Below are 17,102 nucleotides of genomic sequence, written 5' to 3'. Positions count from 1 at the left end.
TGACATTTGCCATCCGGAGCAGCAATGTGTTCCCCAGCCAGCCACAAAACAGCCCCAGAGCAGTTGGAGTGGAAGAAATCAGCATCATATTCCTGTCGGGCAGCCAGCTGTGCTCTGTACTTTGATTTGTTTCCAGCCTACAATTCAGTTTTTGCTAAGAGGAAGGAATTTCCCTAGCGGGAGTAAAACAGGAGGGTCCAGAAAAAAGGTAGAGTTTACTGATTTAGCTAAACCAGCATGTTTTTTCTGTAGGTGAATGCAAGGAAGAGGATGCCTTCCAGTTGTGTGGCAGCGGGACTGCTCCAGGACCAGCGCTATTGGTGGTTCAGGTGCTTTGTTTAGGAGAGGTCCCAAAGGGATGGGAGGAGAGCAGGTGCCTCAGCTTTCCTGTTTCAGCCTTTGTCTGGCTGCACGGCTGCCTGGAGCTGGAGCAGGGGCAGGTTGCCAGGGCCAGCTGCACTCCAGGGCAGGCATAGCTCTTCCATCCAAAACAGACAGGGCGCAAGCGGCCCCACTTCTGCATCATCAGCACTTGGCCGAAGGTCAACCACAACTTGTGTCGGTGCTTTTTGGAAGCGTAGGGCATAATTTAGAGGCATGAAGCTCAAGGCTGGCTATCTGGGTTGCATTGGAAAGGAGTACTCGCTGATGTCATGAAACCTGCATTGGGGCAATTTGTCTCGTAATCACAGACTGGTTTGTGCTGGAAGAGACCTTAAAGCTCATCCAATTCCAACCCACTGCCATGGACAGGGACACCTTCCGCTAGAGCAGGTTGCTCCAAGCCCCTGTGTCCAACCTGGCCTGGAACACTGCCAGGGATGGGGCAGCCACAACTTCCTTGATCAGCCTGCTCCAGTGTCTCACCACCCTCACAATGATGTCTAAATACTTCTCTTGGGTATAAAGTGGAGGCACTCCCATGCCAGATACGTTTATTGATGCACCAGCTCGAGACCCTTGTCCACCTTTTAGGTTGATGGTGGTAGATGTGGTGGCCAGAAGCCACAGTGTGTGGGCAAGTGTGGGCTGGACATGCAGGATGAGTGAGATGGTTCAAAGATGCTGATTGCGGTGTAAGCCTGTGACCTTTTGCTTGGGGCACAAGCTCTAGGACCCCATTGATCATGATGGGCACAGCTTAAAAGGGCATCATCACCTTGACAGGGTTAACAGGATTTCAGCAGGGTTCACAAATTTGGGGTGCTCCAAATTTGTGCAGTGAGTTAAAAGTCGATATGGTGACAGATCTTACTGTTTCCATCTCTCCATTTAGCACCTACCTTGAGGACTATCTTCTCTCTTCATGCCTGGAGTCTGTAACAGAACAGCTCTAGAAACTGGTTTATGTGAGGTTGTGGGTTAACCAGAAGAGTGGAAATAAGCAAAAGAAATGTCAAAAGCCAAGGGCTCCCTAGTCGAGCGTGCATGATTCCTGTTACACAAGCTAATTCAGAGTGCTCTAAAAACCATTAGCTTTCGGAGGCTTTTTTCCCAGGGAAATGCTGCCAGGACTGTCACGCATCTGCAGCTCAGACGTGGGCACCCCTACTGCACAGCACAGCCCTCCACATGTGATATCTGACTTTGGGAACCCCTCTTGTAAACCTTGGTCTAGACCTTCTGATTGTCCTAAACTTTTCTGCATCCTTTTTTAGCTTTCCATTGGCATTCTGGGATCCAGGCTGTGAGCGCAGCACTGCTGGTCCAGCTGGAAGCTGTGGGGATGCACGTCTCTTTGCAGTGTGATATTTTTAGCACAGACATGCCTTTCACCTTGGTGGAGCAGCGGAGGGGTTAACTAGAGACTTCTGGTTGCAGCCTCATGGCTTTGAATATGTCCCTAGATGAGGTCATACGAATAACTTTGGGCAGCCTCTATTCCCCTTTGTTTTAAGCACCACGCTGGCCACCACAGCTGCACACATCTCCATGCCAGAATGTCCCCATGCACATGCACCACTTGCTCCCCTCAGGCTCCCTAGTGACAAGCCCTCATTTGACATGTGTCCTCTTGGTCTTTCTCATCACAAGGGCAAAGTAGCAAAGAGTGAAGCTTGGTCACCAGTCAGCCTGGAGAGTGCTCTCTGCAGCAGCACAGCTCTGCAGGAAACCCCAATTCCAGGCAAGGAGAAGTTAAAGTGAAAAGGCTCCTTATGGTTCAGGTGCCTGATTCCCTGCAGGGACACACATGAGGATGGTGCTTGCATAATGCTGCCACGTGCACTCCAAGCTGCCTGGGAGAGTCCTGTGGGGCTCCCACGTGCTTCCAGCACATGTGCGTTGCTTGCAATGAGTGAGGCTACACAGGCATTTGACTGCACAGCTAAAATTAAGGAATAGTGATAGGTGCCATGAACCTCTTTGCTACTGAGGGATGTGCTCAGCAGTGGCTTGTCCTGGTCCTTTTTAATACCTATGATTCATCTCCAGTCTCAGATACAGTCTCTTTTAATCCCAAAAGGCTACTGGGCATTGCAGCTGAGTAGGTAGATCTCTTGATGCTTGCTTTGTACAGCACTTTGGGCTCTGGTGTGAGGAAACCAGAGACAGTAAAACATAAATCAGTTGTTCAGGAATGACCAGGGGTTTAATGCTCTGTAATGTTTGGGGGCTTTAGCTCCTCACTGTGTTTTAAGATAATCACTTTTCTCACTGGACTGCGATATGGATTTGTTGATGAGTGCTGGTGAGGTCCACAGGGTTCCCCTGAGGACAGGAGATGTAGAAATGCAGAGTGCGGCTCCTCCAGGACAGCAGCAGTTCTTGAGTGAAGTTATTTATCACCTCTGGACCAGGTGTCTCTGGAGAAAGCTTCTAACACCCTTTCAAGAGAACCTTATATTAGCTGCAGCAAGGAGGATGTGGGGGAGCAGAGAAGAGGAATGGCAGTGGGGTACGGTTTGATCTCATTTCTTTGTCTCATCCCGTTGTGAAGGATGGAGGGAAAAACCCTTAGTCCTCTAGACCAAAACACAACGTGCTGAGAGAAAGAAATGCTTGTTATCACCTCTGCCAGCCCCAGCCTGTATCCTGTGAGGGACATGGCTGTGCTGGGATGTGGCTGACTCCAGGTGCCTATGCAGGAGCTGATGGAGCAGGAGGGGAGAAACCCTCCTGGGGTTGGTGGGAGTGAAAGGACATGCTTCCAGCCCACGGGCACTGGATGAGTGGGACAGCTCTGGAAGTGTGCGTGTGTGGGATATGGCATCTGGTGCCCTTGCCTTAGAAACAGGGAGGAAATTAACAACATGAGAAGTGAGGAAGCAGGGCTGGTGCGTCTTCACCTGGTCTGTACTGCGAGCTCATGGTTACCTAAGCAGCTGTGTGCGGCCGTGTTTCTCTCGGTGAATACATGCGTCTCTGCATGGTGTTTATTACTTTCATCTCTTTGCTGCTGGAATGTCAGTTTGCACATTGCTCTTGGGCACGTTGGCAGACCAGCTCGTGGCTGCTCAATGTTCCCTTTGCCCCTCAAAATCTGGTGTCCCTCGTCACTTGGGCAGGGGTAGATTCCTGAGCCCTGGCTGCTGCCACAGGCATCCTCTGAGCCTCCGAGGCCGGCACATCCAGTGATGGCTGGTGCTTACCAAACCCCCTAATTGTACCTTAGGGAGAGAGCGTGTTTTTACTCCTTACTATATTTATCTGGTGTCTAGGACTGCAAAAGAGACAGGAGTGCAGCCTTTCATGCCCTTTCTTGCAGAAAGATGACTTGTTTGTAAGGCAACTCTGTGGTTGGGTTAATGATAAAGCACTGTAGATGTTCAGGGCTGACCTGCAAAGTGTGACATCTCTGCTGAAAGTTTGGTGGCCATGAAAGCAATCAGTGAGGTCCAAGAAAAGCACCAGCAGCAAGAGGCATTCCTGATTGACTGACTTGATAAGCAGTCCTTCCTTGGTTTAAATTTTCTGTAGTTTAATTTCTGGTCAAAAGCGCGTTACGATGTTCAGACAAGTGTCCAAGCGTGGATGATTCTGCTGCTAAGTGAAAATAGGGTCTACTGCCAAATTCTGGAATGTTTTCTCTCTTTCAGTGGATTGGCCTTTCTCCAGCAATGGGGACTTAAGGCAAGGCAAGACAACAGTGTGTCCTCTTTCTGCATCACACCAAGGCAGCATCTCTCTGTGTTTCAGTAAGGTAGCATGGTGGAGGGAGACACCCCCTTGCCTGCGGCTGCCCCAATAGGCAGCAGCCTTTAGAAAATCTCCGTGTTTAGGGATTCACCTAAAAAGGGTGAAACAAATAACTCGGCCCCTCCATGCCAGAGGAGCTGCTTCAACACATGGGAGCAGAGTGTTGCTCCATACAAGCCCGTGTGTAAAGTGCCTAGAAATGGTGCAGGTTCCCAACTGAGCCAGTTGCTGCTGCTGTGCTGGTGATGTGCAGGATTCGGGCTCACTGTGCGGTGGCTGGGGTGGCTCCAGGGCTCTTGGGGACAAGGATGTTGGAGGGGAGCAGTGGGTAATGCAACCTGTGCCCTGCCTTATTAAATAAACCCAGAAAAAAAGAATAGCAACCCAATGGTGTTTCAGAGTTTGGTGCAGTCTTTCTTCCTTTCATCTGTCTACTTGCAACACCCAAGGGGTAACACACTCTCAAACTTTGCTCCTTGCTGGCTCCTTCTGCCAGGTTGGAGCTGTTGTAGTGACCTGCCCAGGAGGCTGTAGACCAAGTGTCTGCTGTTCAAAGAAGAGCAAATACAGCACTAATGTTGGGAATCCTGCCTTCCCTCAGCAACTTCTTGGTAGGGAATGACCACAGACCTTCAGGTATGGAGTAACCCCCTCCCATTTGGGGGACTAAAGGAGTGTGTTGTGGAAGGTAGAGTGTTGAGAGGGCAAGACTGATGGTACGGAGGAGTCCAGGAAGGAAAACATATGCAGAGAATGGTGGAAGAGTTAATATTTATACGAGACCCCTGTGCTCTCCAGGGAGGGTGAGCGACCAGTCCTCCTGCCTTGCCTCTCACTGCACTGCCGGCAGCTATTAATACTTCAGCACATGAGTGTTAAAGCGTGAGCAGAGAGCCCGGGAGGATATGCAAGGGATTTCCGGCAGTTTGAGGCTTTCAGGCAGAGAGGTTGAGAGCCAGCACAGAGGAAAGCTCTAACAGGGGCTCTCCTTAAAGATGCATCTCTTTATGGGATGAGACAGGACACAAGGAGACTTGTGTAGGCATCATCTTGAGGTGCTGTGTGGGCTAAGGGCAGGAAGGGAGACGCGCTGCTGCTGTTTTAGCAATCCCCTGCTGCAACTGTCATATGTGCTTCTGGGTGGTGATGAGGTCTGTGTCGTGGGCATGGGCTTTGGCTTGGGAAAAGTAGTAACTCGGGAGGATCTGTGGTTCCATGTGTTGAAAAAATAGGGAGGGACGGGCAAAACAGCGTTTGGCAGCAAACGTGGAGCAGCCAAGAGCTGTGGTCCAGGGCAGAGCAGCTCCAGCCCAGCTGGGAGAGGGGGATGGAGGCATGGGGAGGTGAAGAAAACACAACTGGCAAAAGAGCAAGCCAGCGGCATTCAGAGGATAAGCACCTCTCTGGTGTCGTGGTTTAAACCCAGCCGGTAACTCAGAACGACGCAGCCACTCGCTCACTCCCTCCCTTCTTCCCCCCTCCTCCTGGAGGGATGGGGAGGAGGATCAAAAGAATGTAAATCCCATAGGCTGAGATAAGAACAGTCTAGTAACTAAGGTATAACACAAAACTGCTGCTGCTACCACCAATAATAACAATGATAAGGGAAATAACAAGGGGAGAGAATATAAAACTAAAAGGGGAAAGGAAAACAATAAACACAAGTGATGCACAATACAATTGCTCAGCACTCGCTGATACCCGGCCTGACCCGAGCAGCGATTGGCCCCTTCCAGGTAACTCCCCCCAGTTTCTATCCTGGGCATGACGTGCTGTGGGATGGAATACCCCTTTGGCCAGTTTGGGTCAGGTGTCCTGTCTCTGCTTCCTCCTGGCTTCCCGTTCCCCTCCTCACTGGCAGAGCATGAGACTGAAAAGTCCTTGATCGGAGTAAACATCACTTAGCAACAGCTAAAAACATCGGTGTGTTATCAGTGTTGTTCTCGGGCTAAAGTCGAAAACACAGCACTGCACCAGCTACTAAGAAGGAGAAAAATAACTGTTATAGCTGAACCCGGGGCACCTGGGAAAGAGGGGATCTCCTTGCTTTGGGGTTTGGTTTCTGTTGTTGTTTTTTTCATTTGGAAAAAAAGACAAAACGAGAATTTTAGCCAGCATTTCTTTTCCTTCCTCACCCTCAAGGCTCATATAAATGTAAATGAAAGATTTTTGGAGCAAGCAGTCAGCAGACGCTCGGATACTGTTATCTGCTGGCTGGGTCCAGCCTGGGGATAAATGGCATAGAGGGAATATAATGGATGAACATTTGATTGCACTGTTTCAGTTTGGACCTGTATTTCCTCATGTGAAAATGCTTCACTGGCCATGATTTGATTTAGGTCTGCTCTGTCCTCCCCTCTCTACTCTTCTCCCAGCTCGCTAGCACTGCAGATAGCTGAGCTAGTGAAAGAACCAGTTGAATCCTCATTTTTCCTGCCTCTCCAGGCCCTGGAGGTCTTTGGCTGCTCTGGCTGCTTCCCGGCACCTTTGTCAATACAGAACCTCTGATCACTGCATGGACTTGCCATGTTCATCCTTTCCAGCTCGCTCAGCAGCAGGGCTGGGGTTACAAGGTGATACCTTTGCTACGAGCCTGGTTAGGAGTGGCTAGTTGTGACTATGGGGCCGTGTGTGTGAACTGGGTAGAAAAGCAAATAACTCTTCTGTTGATTGAAATAATCGCAGCATAAACCTCGCGAGACAGACAAGGAATTGCAAATAGGATCATACCTGCAGGCATCTGTATCATGGTGGCTGCTGCTGTGGCTGGTGATGGTGTCACTAACCCTAAATCCCCTCTTGGCTACCCAGTGATGTCCTGGGCTCTGGGAGGGGGGTGAGTTTGTGCTGTCTTCACAGCACCTTCCCTGCTTAGCTACATGGTCATACACAACAAGCAGTTTATAGCTTAGCAAAGGGCTTGGGCGTTGCTGGGCTAGCCTTGGAAAGGTGTGAGAGACAGAGAATTGAGACTGAGCCTGGAGCAGGGCTTGGGTTAATTTCCTTCATGTGATTTCCTTCCTAGCTTTCTCCGTACCTGGCAATGCTTCCGCTGGCTGCCACCCGTGGTAATGTTTAAACCTGCGAGGTGGGGCAAGGGAAAGCGTGTGCCCCCCTGTGCCAGCCTCTGCAAGCACAGGGCAGTGTTGGAGCAAGGCTCTTGCTTTCTTTCAGCTGCTTGTTTGCAAATGGAAACTGGGATTATCTTTATGGCAGATAGCAGCGATTGCCTAAAAGGTTGCTCCTGCCTCTTCTCTCTCCTGGTGGCTTTGCCAAAGGACAGGCCTGGGGGACCTTGAACCCCGAGAAGACAGCCCAAACCAGGGGAGAGTCTTCTCTGTGCCCTTCCCAAGCCTTAGATGTGCTTGATGCCCGCCCCCCCCAACCCTTTTAAAAGTAGTATTAGAAAATGCAATATAAATTATCTTTATATAGACTTGTGCAGGACAGAGGCCACCAAATACCATTTAAATAGGCATGTGGTGAGCTCCTCAAACCCAGGGAGGCTGGGGGACCCCCAGTCCTGTGACATGCAGGTTGCTGAACTGCGCCTTTGAAGAGAGAAAACCCCAGCACCTCATCATGGGCCTGGTGAGGCTGAGCACTCCCCTCCCTCCAACAGACACCCCAGTGTCACCACTGCCTGTGGCAGCAGCGCTTTGCAAGCACTGCTGCAGAGACACACCACTGCACCTTTAAATTGAACCCTTTGTTTGAGGACTTGAAGTTAGAATGAGGGCATCGACCTGGAGGTTATATGGATTTCAAGGTCAATTGCATTAATCTTCGTTCGCATTCACTTCCCTGAGCGCCCCATGGTGATCTGCCCTGCCAGCGGTGATGCCTTTGCTCTGTCCCTCCTACTCACCTGGATCTTGATGGGTTAAAGTCTACAGGCTGAAATGTGTGTGCTGCCCTCATCCCTCCTTCCTTTCCATTCACCTTCTTCCTTTCTTGACACTTCCCCTGAGCTTTTCCCTCCCTCTCCACTGTAAGGGGTTTGGCAGCACAGGCTGCTCTGCTCAGTAGGGGCAGCGGAGTGGATTTTGTGCTACGTGAGGCCATGTAGCTCCCCTGGGTCCTCACTTTGTGTTTGGCATCTTCAACGTCTAGGACAGGAAACATGGTTTCAGCCTGTTCATGGGAAAACACTGCTGATTGTCCCCTCTCTGATGCCTTGGGCACTGGCAGCTGGAACATGCAGAGCTTTAATAGCAAATGAACAGAAATTTGGGAGGGAATCTAAACCTTTCTACCCAGAGAATAACCTACTGGGAATTAGAGAGAAACTTCCCTAAGGAACAAACTGTCTTGGGATTGCATCCCACCAGCTTTCTGCTCTCTGTCATGCAGCAGCTGCTGCTGATTGAGGGGTGCTGGACTGACCCCACCGCTTGGCATTGGCTGTTTGGTGACAGTGACGCTCCATCAGCTGCTGTATGGGGGAGACACACACTATTGAAAAGCAATGGAGGTCCAGGCTGTCCAAAGGTCCCAGCAGTTCCTGTAATGCCTGGATTCTTTCCTTGGAAGCTTATTCATCCAGCCGGGAAACAATTGATCCTTTTGCCCACGCTGGGGCAGGGAGTGGAGTGCCAGGCTCTGCCACTGCTATCGCACTTGTGATTTTCCATGTGGACTGTGAGTGATTTGAGGCAAAACGTGTCATGTGTAATGTGCAGAGCACACAAGGGTCCTGCCAACACACTTTGGCCTTTGTAGCATCCATGCTATCCCTGCTGGTATCTGCCATCCTTGCCTTCGGGATGGCTTGTTCTCCAACTCTGGGGTCGGAGGGTGAGTCCTCACATCTGGCTGGTGACTCAGGCTCCACTGTCAATAGGAACCGGTGCAGATGACTCAGGAGGGTCATAAAGGGCGGTTTGGGCAGCAGTGCGGGCACTGTCTCAGTGGAGGTGCTGACACAGTGTCCCCGATGCCTGCCCTGGCCATCGGCCATGTGGAACTTTCCAAGCGGGCCAGCCCATCGCTGCCACATCCCTCCGCCCTGGCCTTGGAAAGCAGGATCTGGCAAGAGGCTCTACAGGGCTGCCTTGCTCCCTCTGCACCCCCCTGCCCTGCCAAGGCATCCCAGGGAAGGAAAACTGCTCTCAGATCCCACCTCACTCCACTGTGGGACCAAGGAGAAGACCAAGAACTGCCCACTTTCACTATCGCTTTTGGGCTGGCTGCAGAAATCCTCTTGTATCACAGCTCTGCAGTGGGAGGAAGGCGAAGGGGCTCAGTGCCAGGGCTGGCAGCGAAGCTCTCCAGCGGGTTGCACGGGGAGGGTAAACATATGCGGTGCTCGGGTCCTGCCTGGTAGCAGCAGCAGCAGCAGCAGCCCATGATGCTGTGCTTGGAATGAAGTCAGCCTTCATCAGCCGAATAGTTTATGCATGAATCGAAACTTCAGACCTGGCAGGGTGGGGGAACGTGCAGGATCTGCACTCTTTTACAATGCTGGAGCCAAGGAAGGAGGAGGGGATAGAGGAAATAGCAGGAAAATAAGACTGGGGAAGCGGGGCGAGATTTGAGAAGCTGGACGAGTTGTTCGCTCTGTTATTGAGAGGAGCCAAGTCCCTTAAGCATCTCCTGGTGGATATTAGGAGGGAGCTGTGGAGGCTGGAGCGCTCCCCTGGACACTCGCATGCTGTAGCTTTAAGACCGTTTTACAGAGGACTCGGGATTTCCAGTTTTCCTGCGCCTGGTGGAGTATTTCAGGGAGTTACAGGATTTTTTGGGTCATGCACCCCCTTTTTCTTTCTTCTTCCTCCTTTCTCTTCCTCTCTTACTCTTTCTTTTCATTTCAAAGAGACAAAGCTACTTCAGTTTGGAGCACAAACATATGATCAGCACATGGAAATGTGGTAATTTGGATGCATTCATGATTGCAACAGATTGAAGAAATTAGACCAGACAAAGAGCTTTTTTTGGAAGAGGAGGAGGAGGAGGCAAGGGAAGGAGGGAGGGAGAGTGGGGGAAAGAAGGGGACGCCACCGAAAAAAGGGACGGCCGTGACACGCGGATGCTAAATATATCTCGTAGTAATGGAGAGGGACCGGATTTCAGGTAGGCTATTGATCTTTTAATGTGTTATATTCTGCCTCTGTCCTCCTACCTTGCCGGCAGCTTCTGCACTTTAAGAAGAGAAGCAGCCACGTTCCGGGTGGATTTCAGCCCATTCCTTTATTTATTTATTTGCAACACTTCCTTTCTGCATTTCTTCTTTTTTTTCCATCCTCCTGAGCCCTTGAGACAGAAGGTGGTTCCAGCAGAAGCCGGGGAGGGAGGGGAAGGGGGAAGCGAGGGGGAAAGAAACTGCTTTCTAAGTCTGGATTTCATTTGAGTCTCTCTTTTCCCCCCCTCCCCCTGCTCCCATGTGCCGCACGGCACGGGGGTATGAATGCTGAGCCTGTTAGCTCAGAGCTGCGAGCTGGGAAGAGGGAGGAAAATAGCCGAGCTCTTGGCATGGAGACGCGTTTCTGCTCTGAAGGTTGGCTCCTGAGTGTGTGTGTGTGTGTGTATGTGTGTTGTGGTTCAGCTTTTTCTGCTTGCCAGAGTATCTTCCCCCAGCTTTTGCCCTCCCATCCTGCCTGCCTGGCCGGGCAGGAGTTGCCTGCGTGTCCTGTGGCCATTCTCTGAGCTGGTGGCCATGGACCTGGAGTTTGCTTCACCACGCATGGGGGCATTTGGGTGGGGGGAGCACAGAAGGGGGTAAGCACAGAAATGAATAACTCCATTTAATTCCCCGGCTTCCCTGCAAATCCCACCTAATGGTGCATGTCTAAGTGGTTGCAAAAACTGCTCCCGGGTATGTCGAGCTGTTGGGTTGTAGTGAGCTGTTTCTGGGAATGCTGTAACAGCTTCCAGCAGCAGGGAGAGGGGACGGGCAGTGTGGCATCATCCATGAGGCTTGCTCTCTGCATGCAGAGCGGGATGGCCAGGATCAAAGAGGGAAAGGGAGGGGGTGTCTGTGCCAAATTTGCAGCCCCAGTGTGCTGCAGCCCAATGGTGGGTCTTGCTCCTCCAGCCCCCGGCACAGCACAGCCCCAGGAGGCACGAGGCCTCTTCTCCTGGGCGTTCCCAGCCGGCTGCTGGGCATCAGCCCTGGGAGGGAAACCACAGGGATGAGAGGAAGTGCTCAAGCCAGGGTGGAGTGAAACTGTGGGCAGGGAAAGCTGCTCCCATGGCTGGCCTGTACCAAGCCCACTGGGCTCCATCTGGGGATGTGCTGGGAGCATCCCGTACCCCTGGACGAGGACTTACCTGCAGGAGTATCCTCTGCTCCCCACCGCTTCTGGAGAGTGTGGGTGGCATCTTCTCGTCCCTCTCTCCATCTCTTTTGCTCGTGCTTTCTCCTCTAGTTTGAGCCACTTCAAAGCATTCCTGAGAGCTGCTTGTGACTGGGAGCCTGGTGGGTGTTTCAGCAGCGCAGGGCTTTGGGCTGTATAGCCTCTGCTGCTGTGTGCGGGCCTCGGCTTGGCTGGGATGTGGGGGGAACAGGGGACGGCAGTGGCATTTTGAGCTCACCGTGGTTTGGCCTTTCACATCTCCTCAGTGCAGCACTGCGTCCCCTTCCTCCCCGCAGAGGTGGCGGAGGGCTGGGGAGAAAGGGGACTCCCTGGTGATGTGATTCAGGGCTCTTCTTCCAAAAGAGCATCAAAGGTGGGTTTCCCTCAGCCCTTGATCTGCACATCGTGTTCAGCTGCTGCAGAGAGCACAGAGCCCTTGTGTCACCCACTCCCAGGCTGTGCAGCACCCAGGGACCCCATGGACAATAAGACCCCATGCGAGTCCCTTTGTGCAAAAGTGCAAGAGCTCTTTGTAACCCTTGGGAGCACAAGCAACGCTTGTGAAACATTGCTCAGATGTGGCTAAGCTGCAGGCAGCAGGCAGAGCATGCAGGGGTGCTCAGTGGCTGGGGCCAGGAGTAAGCATGGTGTGTGCCTTCACCTAGGGTGATAGGGTATGGTGTGGGATGATAAACACAACCACTCAAGCATGAGTGGGTTGTGTGCTGTGTGGGACCCCAGAGCCGTGCAGGCCATCTTGGTGGTGTTCCTGATATGTGGCTCCGGCGTGAAATATGGGATGGGGAAATAGGTGGGTCGAAGGGCTGGTTTCAGGTCTTTTCCACAGGTTCCTCCTTGGAGGGCTTTAGTGCATGCAGGTGAAGCTGCTCGGTTGCAGAAGTGTGGGTGAGAATGCTAAACCCATGGAAAACTGTGCTTAAAGAGATTTTGGGCATAAAAGTGGCAGTATCACCAGGTCACGCTGTTGCTCCAGGTCCATGGTGCAGCATGGATTCACAGAGTGAGCTGCTTGGCTCACGCTGGTCCTGCCAGCACACAAGCAGGCTGTGCCAGCCGATGTGCTCCAAAGGTCTTGCAGGGCCTGGGGCTCTGGCACCACTGTGCTGGGGAGGATTGGAGCAGGGAGCTGATCTCAGCCTGCCCTGGGCTCCCCCAGCCATGCAGGCAGCCGGACAGCCAGGGCTCCGGCTTTAGTGACTGAAAGACAACTCGGATGAAAGCAGATCTGTGCAGTGCTGAGGGGCACGTCCCAGTCACTGTTCTGGCCCCAAACATGCTTTTAATTAATACTCTGTTGTGGGTGGGAAGAGCTGAGTCCTGAGCTGAGAATGGGGCTGCTGGATGGGATGAGGGCACACCAGGGTGGGTGGGAATGGGGTCCGGCCTTTTCTTTGAGGGCTATTTTCCTGCAGCTGCTGGAGCTTGGCATGTCCTTTTAGGGTCTCCTCTGCTCAGCGAGAGCTCAGCCTTTCTCACATTGAACGGTGTTCCCGATCCAGGATCCTATTTCTTAGGATGACAAGCACCTTGTGCTTCAGAGGAAGGCATTGAAGGTACGAGGTGATGCTGTAGGTCTGTGCCTGGTTCACTGCCAGCTCTGGGGCAGCGAGGGTCTTCCTCAGTCTCTGTACAAGCTACCAATCTCAGGTGGTGCTTGTGGGTGCTGGTGTAACACAACCTTCTATAACATGCTGGTCCCTTTTAATCTGATTAACCAATCTCTCACACATTCCTGCAAGCTAATACTGCATAAAAAGCCTTAGTTCTAAATTAATTTGGTTCCAGGCATCCTTCTCCAGTGGGTTTGGGTCTGAGAGCTGTGCTCTAGGGCTGCTGTGATCCTCCCTTCTGCCCTTCTCCCAGCCTTGCCGGGTTGCTCTGGTGGCAGTGGCCTGGAGATGGCTCTCCTGTCTTTCCTTAGCAGATGGATCTTTTCACTAGCCAGGATCTTTCTACAATGCCTGAATTGTTAATGCTGTGGGGCCTCTTACCTATTCTTAAAAGCAAAGGAAGGGCCTGCAGCACCCCAAGCAGTGGGATTTTGGTTACTGATGGGGTAACATCATGGATGGAGCTGTAATGGGACAGGAGGACTTATCTCCCAGGTAAATGATTAATGTCACCTTTGAAATGGCACTGTGAAACCTCATCTTAAGAGTTAACTCACGATGATAATGAGTAGGTGATTGTAACACCTGGCTGTAGTGAGTGGCATGTGGGGCAGGGCCCAGCAGCAGGCAGCTGCGATTGCTGTAGGTGCTGAATACCAGGAAGGACGAGCTCTTTATTAACCCATTGCCAAGCATTCTTAACCTGTCAGTTATATATCCACCATGGATGTATTTGTGTGTGCATGTTTGTACAGAATTTATCATGGTTTTATACATCATACTATTCACCTCAATGATCCAAGCAGCAAGGAGACAGCCCCTGTTTGCAACGCTGCTTTGCAGAGGCTGTGCAGGCAGCGGCCCTCAGGCTAAATGCAGCAAGACAGAGCATCAGCAATAGTCCTTGGAGCCACCTGGGAAGGACCCCTGGGCTGAGCAACAGGAAAGGAAAGTGGTGACCCTGTGTGTGAATGCTGGAGATGTGAAGGGTTGCTGGCAGGGGATGTGCTTGTGTCTTTTTTTCCTTTCTTTTTTACTTTTAATTACAAGTTACTCTTACAAATGTGTAGCAGGGCAGAGGGATTGGGGTTGCTCTGATCACTCTAGCTGTCTTGTCTATCTCAGGTTTCTTGGTGTCCCTATTCCCTATTCTTTCCTATTCCTAGGAAATGGCAGATGCCTGCCATGTTTCTTTCCAGTGCTCTTCTCGCAGCTATACACCTTGTTTTACCAGCCAGTTTTCTTTCTCCTCTGGCTTGCAGCACCTTACACACATTGGACACCAGGTGAGGCATTTATAGTCTGTGTGGTTCTACCTCCTGTTAGATCCTACTGCATTCATCCAGCCCTGGCATCCAGGGACACCTTCCTGCCTGTCCTGCCTTTGCTGGTGGCTGTTGGTCTGTCCTTAGCCCTCCCTTCTGCTGCCATTTCCCTGCTGCTTGTGCATCTACCTGGTGCTGGTCCCTGTGGTTTGCTGCAGATTTTTCCCCTGAGTTTCTTGTACAAGCCTTTACCTTCACCCCAGATGTTCTGTAGGAACCTGTTGTGACAGGGGGGTTCGGCTCCTTTACCAGTCCATGGTCCATGCAGGCCCTCTCTCAGGGAAGGGTTTGGGTTCCAGCGGCTGCAGCCTCTGCAGACAGTTGTGCTCACAGCATGCTCCGCGCTGCTCCCAGCCCACTCCTGGCTGCCTGCTCCTGCCTGGCCAGCAGATGCATTCCTGCATTTGTCTGAGGCCTTTCAAGGTATGAAGCATTATCCATTTCCTGATGTCTGCTCTTAAATCTGCTGGAATTGCTGTTCATCTCCATTTTAAATACAATCCCATTGTGGGGCACAACTCATCTCTTGCCTGACAGTACAGGTAACACTTCCTGACACCACTCTCTTGAACTTGGCTTGCTCTGGGGCAGGAGCTCCTTTGCTGCCTGTCCTCCCTCTTTGTGCTGCACTGGATGACCTGGAGCCTCCCAGCAGAGCGATTCCCATGCTGCTGGGGTGAGGGAGGACATTTCTCATGCAAGTGAGGGCGCTTCCAAGGTCCAGCATACCATAATGCTGAGTAGGAGCAAGTACGTAGTTAGGGAAGTATGTCTGGGTCAACACATGTCTTCTGTTGCCTTAATGATCTCAGAAGCACAATATCTATGTCCTGTTGGCTTCTCCACGTGGTTCTTAGAGCTGTAACTAATGGACAGACTGATCTGTTAGAGAGCAGGGATGGCTCGTGCTGTGAGTGCTGTGCTTGGGCTTGGGGCTGTACAGACAGACCCCGGCATCGTATGGGCAATAGGGAAGGTCCTGATGGGCAGCGAGTCCCATTGTGGGAACAGTCACCTGAGAAAATGTAGGAGGCATTTCTTTCTCTGCCCCAGGTTTTCTGTAAATCCCTGGAAAAAGGTATTTGTGCTTCTATTACACTTTGATTTTGGGTCAGGATCTGTTGTGTGTGTCTCTGTGCTGAAGCTCTCCATAGGTGAAGGGGTGTGTGCATGGGATCTAAAGCTGTTCCACCCAGACTACTAGTGCTTGATGGCAACTCTGCACAGCTGATGGAGACAGCATCCTTTACATACATGCTTAACCACATCCATAGACAATGACCACTTTCCACTGAGTTTCTTGGGCTATGCCCATGCTTCTGCCCAACAGCTTCTTTTTGCAAGGGCAGCTTCCTTCCTAAGCTCCAACACTGAAGATTGACTTCCTCATGGTCGTCTCTGAGTGGGATACAGCGTCGCCTCTTCTCTTCCCTAGCGCTTCAGGCTGTTATGCTTATTTGTCCTGTGCTGCCACCCAGGTGCCACATCCCTGGCACAGGAAGACTGTGAGACCTTTCTGCTGGATGGAGCTGCTGTTTGAGTGGCAGACGAAGTGAAACAGCCCTTCAGTGTAACATTCAAGAGAGCCCTGGGATGCTGATGCTAAGAGTGTTCTAAGAGATGCTAAGAGACTTCTGAACAGCTCTGGTCAGGTTGTGGCTTGGGGTGAATGGGTGTGATTTTACAGGTGATTAAATGCATTAGTTTTACAAGCAATAATCACATAATAAACCTGAAAGTGCATTTTTTCATAGTCACAGAACAGCCGAGGTTGGAAGGGACCTCAACACATCATCTGGTCCAGGCTGTTGTGGGAAAGGAAGACTAGATGAGGATATGTAGCATCGTGTCGAATCCCATCTTGAAAACCTCCAGCGCTGGGGACCCTACCATGTCCCTGGGGAGGTTGTTCCAGTGATTGGTTGTTGTCACTGTAAAAAATACCTTTCTTGTATCAGAATGAATATTATTCTTATTTTTTCCCCTTGGCCTGGTCCATGTCCATGTGCTGGACATGTGTTGGTGCTACACAGACAGGTCTCACAGTAGCTGAGCATCTCTGCTGAAGGCAGAGCCTTTGTGAAGGTGTGTTTCATAGAACCATATGAATCATAGAACGGTTTGGGTTGGAAGGGATGTTAAAGCTCACCTGATTCCAATCCCCTGCCATGAGCAGGGACACCTTCCACCACAACAGGTTGCTCCAAGCCCCATCCATCGTGGCCTTGAACACTGCCTGGGATGGGGCATCCATGGTTTGAGTCCATCAGGATGGTTTAGGGGGACAAATGGAAAGAGTTCAAATCCTGAATGCTTGGCCAGGGATGCTTGCTTTGAGGGACACCTAGGAAGCTGGAAGGCATCTCCTGGAGAGTGGAGTGGTGTGAAACTGAAAGCTGGGAAGCCTGGATCAGGACTTGGACCCAGGCTTTATGCCCAGGGCCTATTTCTGCTTTATCCTCAGAGTGGTGATCAGCATGTTGGGAAGAGCTGCACAGTGGTGTGGGTTAAGGCTGCTGGTGGTGCTTGGCTCTGGGATTCTGTCCTTGTGCCACTCGCTTGTGTGAGTTGCAGCAAGTCACAGGTTCCCCCCATTTCTCTATCTTTGAGATATTAGTTTGGACTTTGAGGTTTGGACAGGACCCTATTTGATATCAGGAGTCCTGTGTGAGGGTCTGTGTCTCTGCACCTTCCTCAGAAGCACCCGGTGCTGC

At 51.5% G+C, this 17,102-nt stretch overlaps 1 protein-coding gene across 3 annotated transcripts in view; it reads left to right on the top strand.

Moving 5' to 3' along the window:
* The window catches only part of SEPTIN9 (septin 9), a 138,293-nt gene that overhangs the window by 30,160 nt on the left and 91,031 nt on the right, over positions 1–17,102 (top strand). Inside the window, exon 1 of one of the 3 annotated variants that reach the window (XM_030506186.1) lies at positions 9,520–10,209. The exons of 1 other annotated variant lie outside the window; for it this stretch is intronic. In XM_030506186.1, the coding sequence (XP_030362046.1) occupies positions 10,188–10,209 (22 nt within the window). In that variant the 5' untranslated portion in view covers positions 9,520–10,187. Of the gene's footprint in view, positions 1–9,519; positions 10,210–10,524; positions 10,634–17,102 lie in introns of those variants that run through there. One more of the 3 variants, XM_030506183.1, reaches the window with a different exon arrangement.

This window comes from Strigops habroptila, chromosome 14, assembly GCF_004027225.2.
Source record: "Strigops habroptila isolate Jane chromosome 14, bStrHab1.2.pri, whole genome shotgun sequence".
NCBI lineage: Eukaryota > Metazoa > Chordata > Aves > Psittaciformes > Psittacidae > Strigops > Strigops habroptila.
Note: the sequence above shows the minus strand (reverse complement) of the source record. Positions and strands in the feature narration are given on the sequence as shown.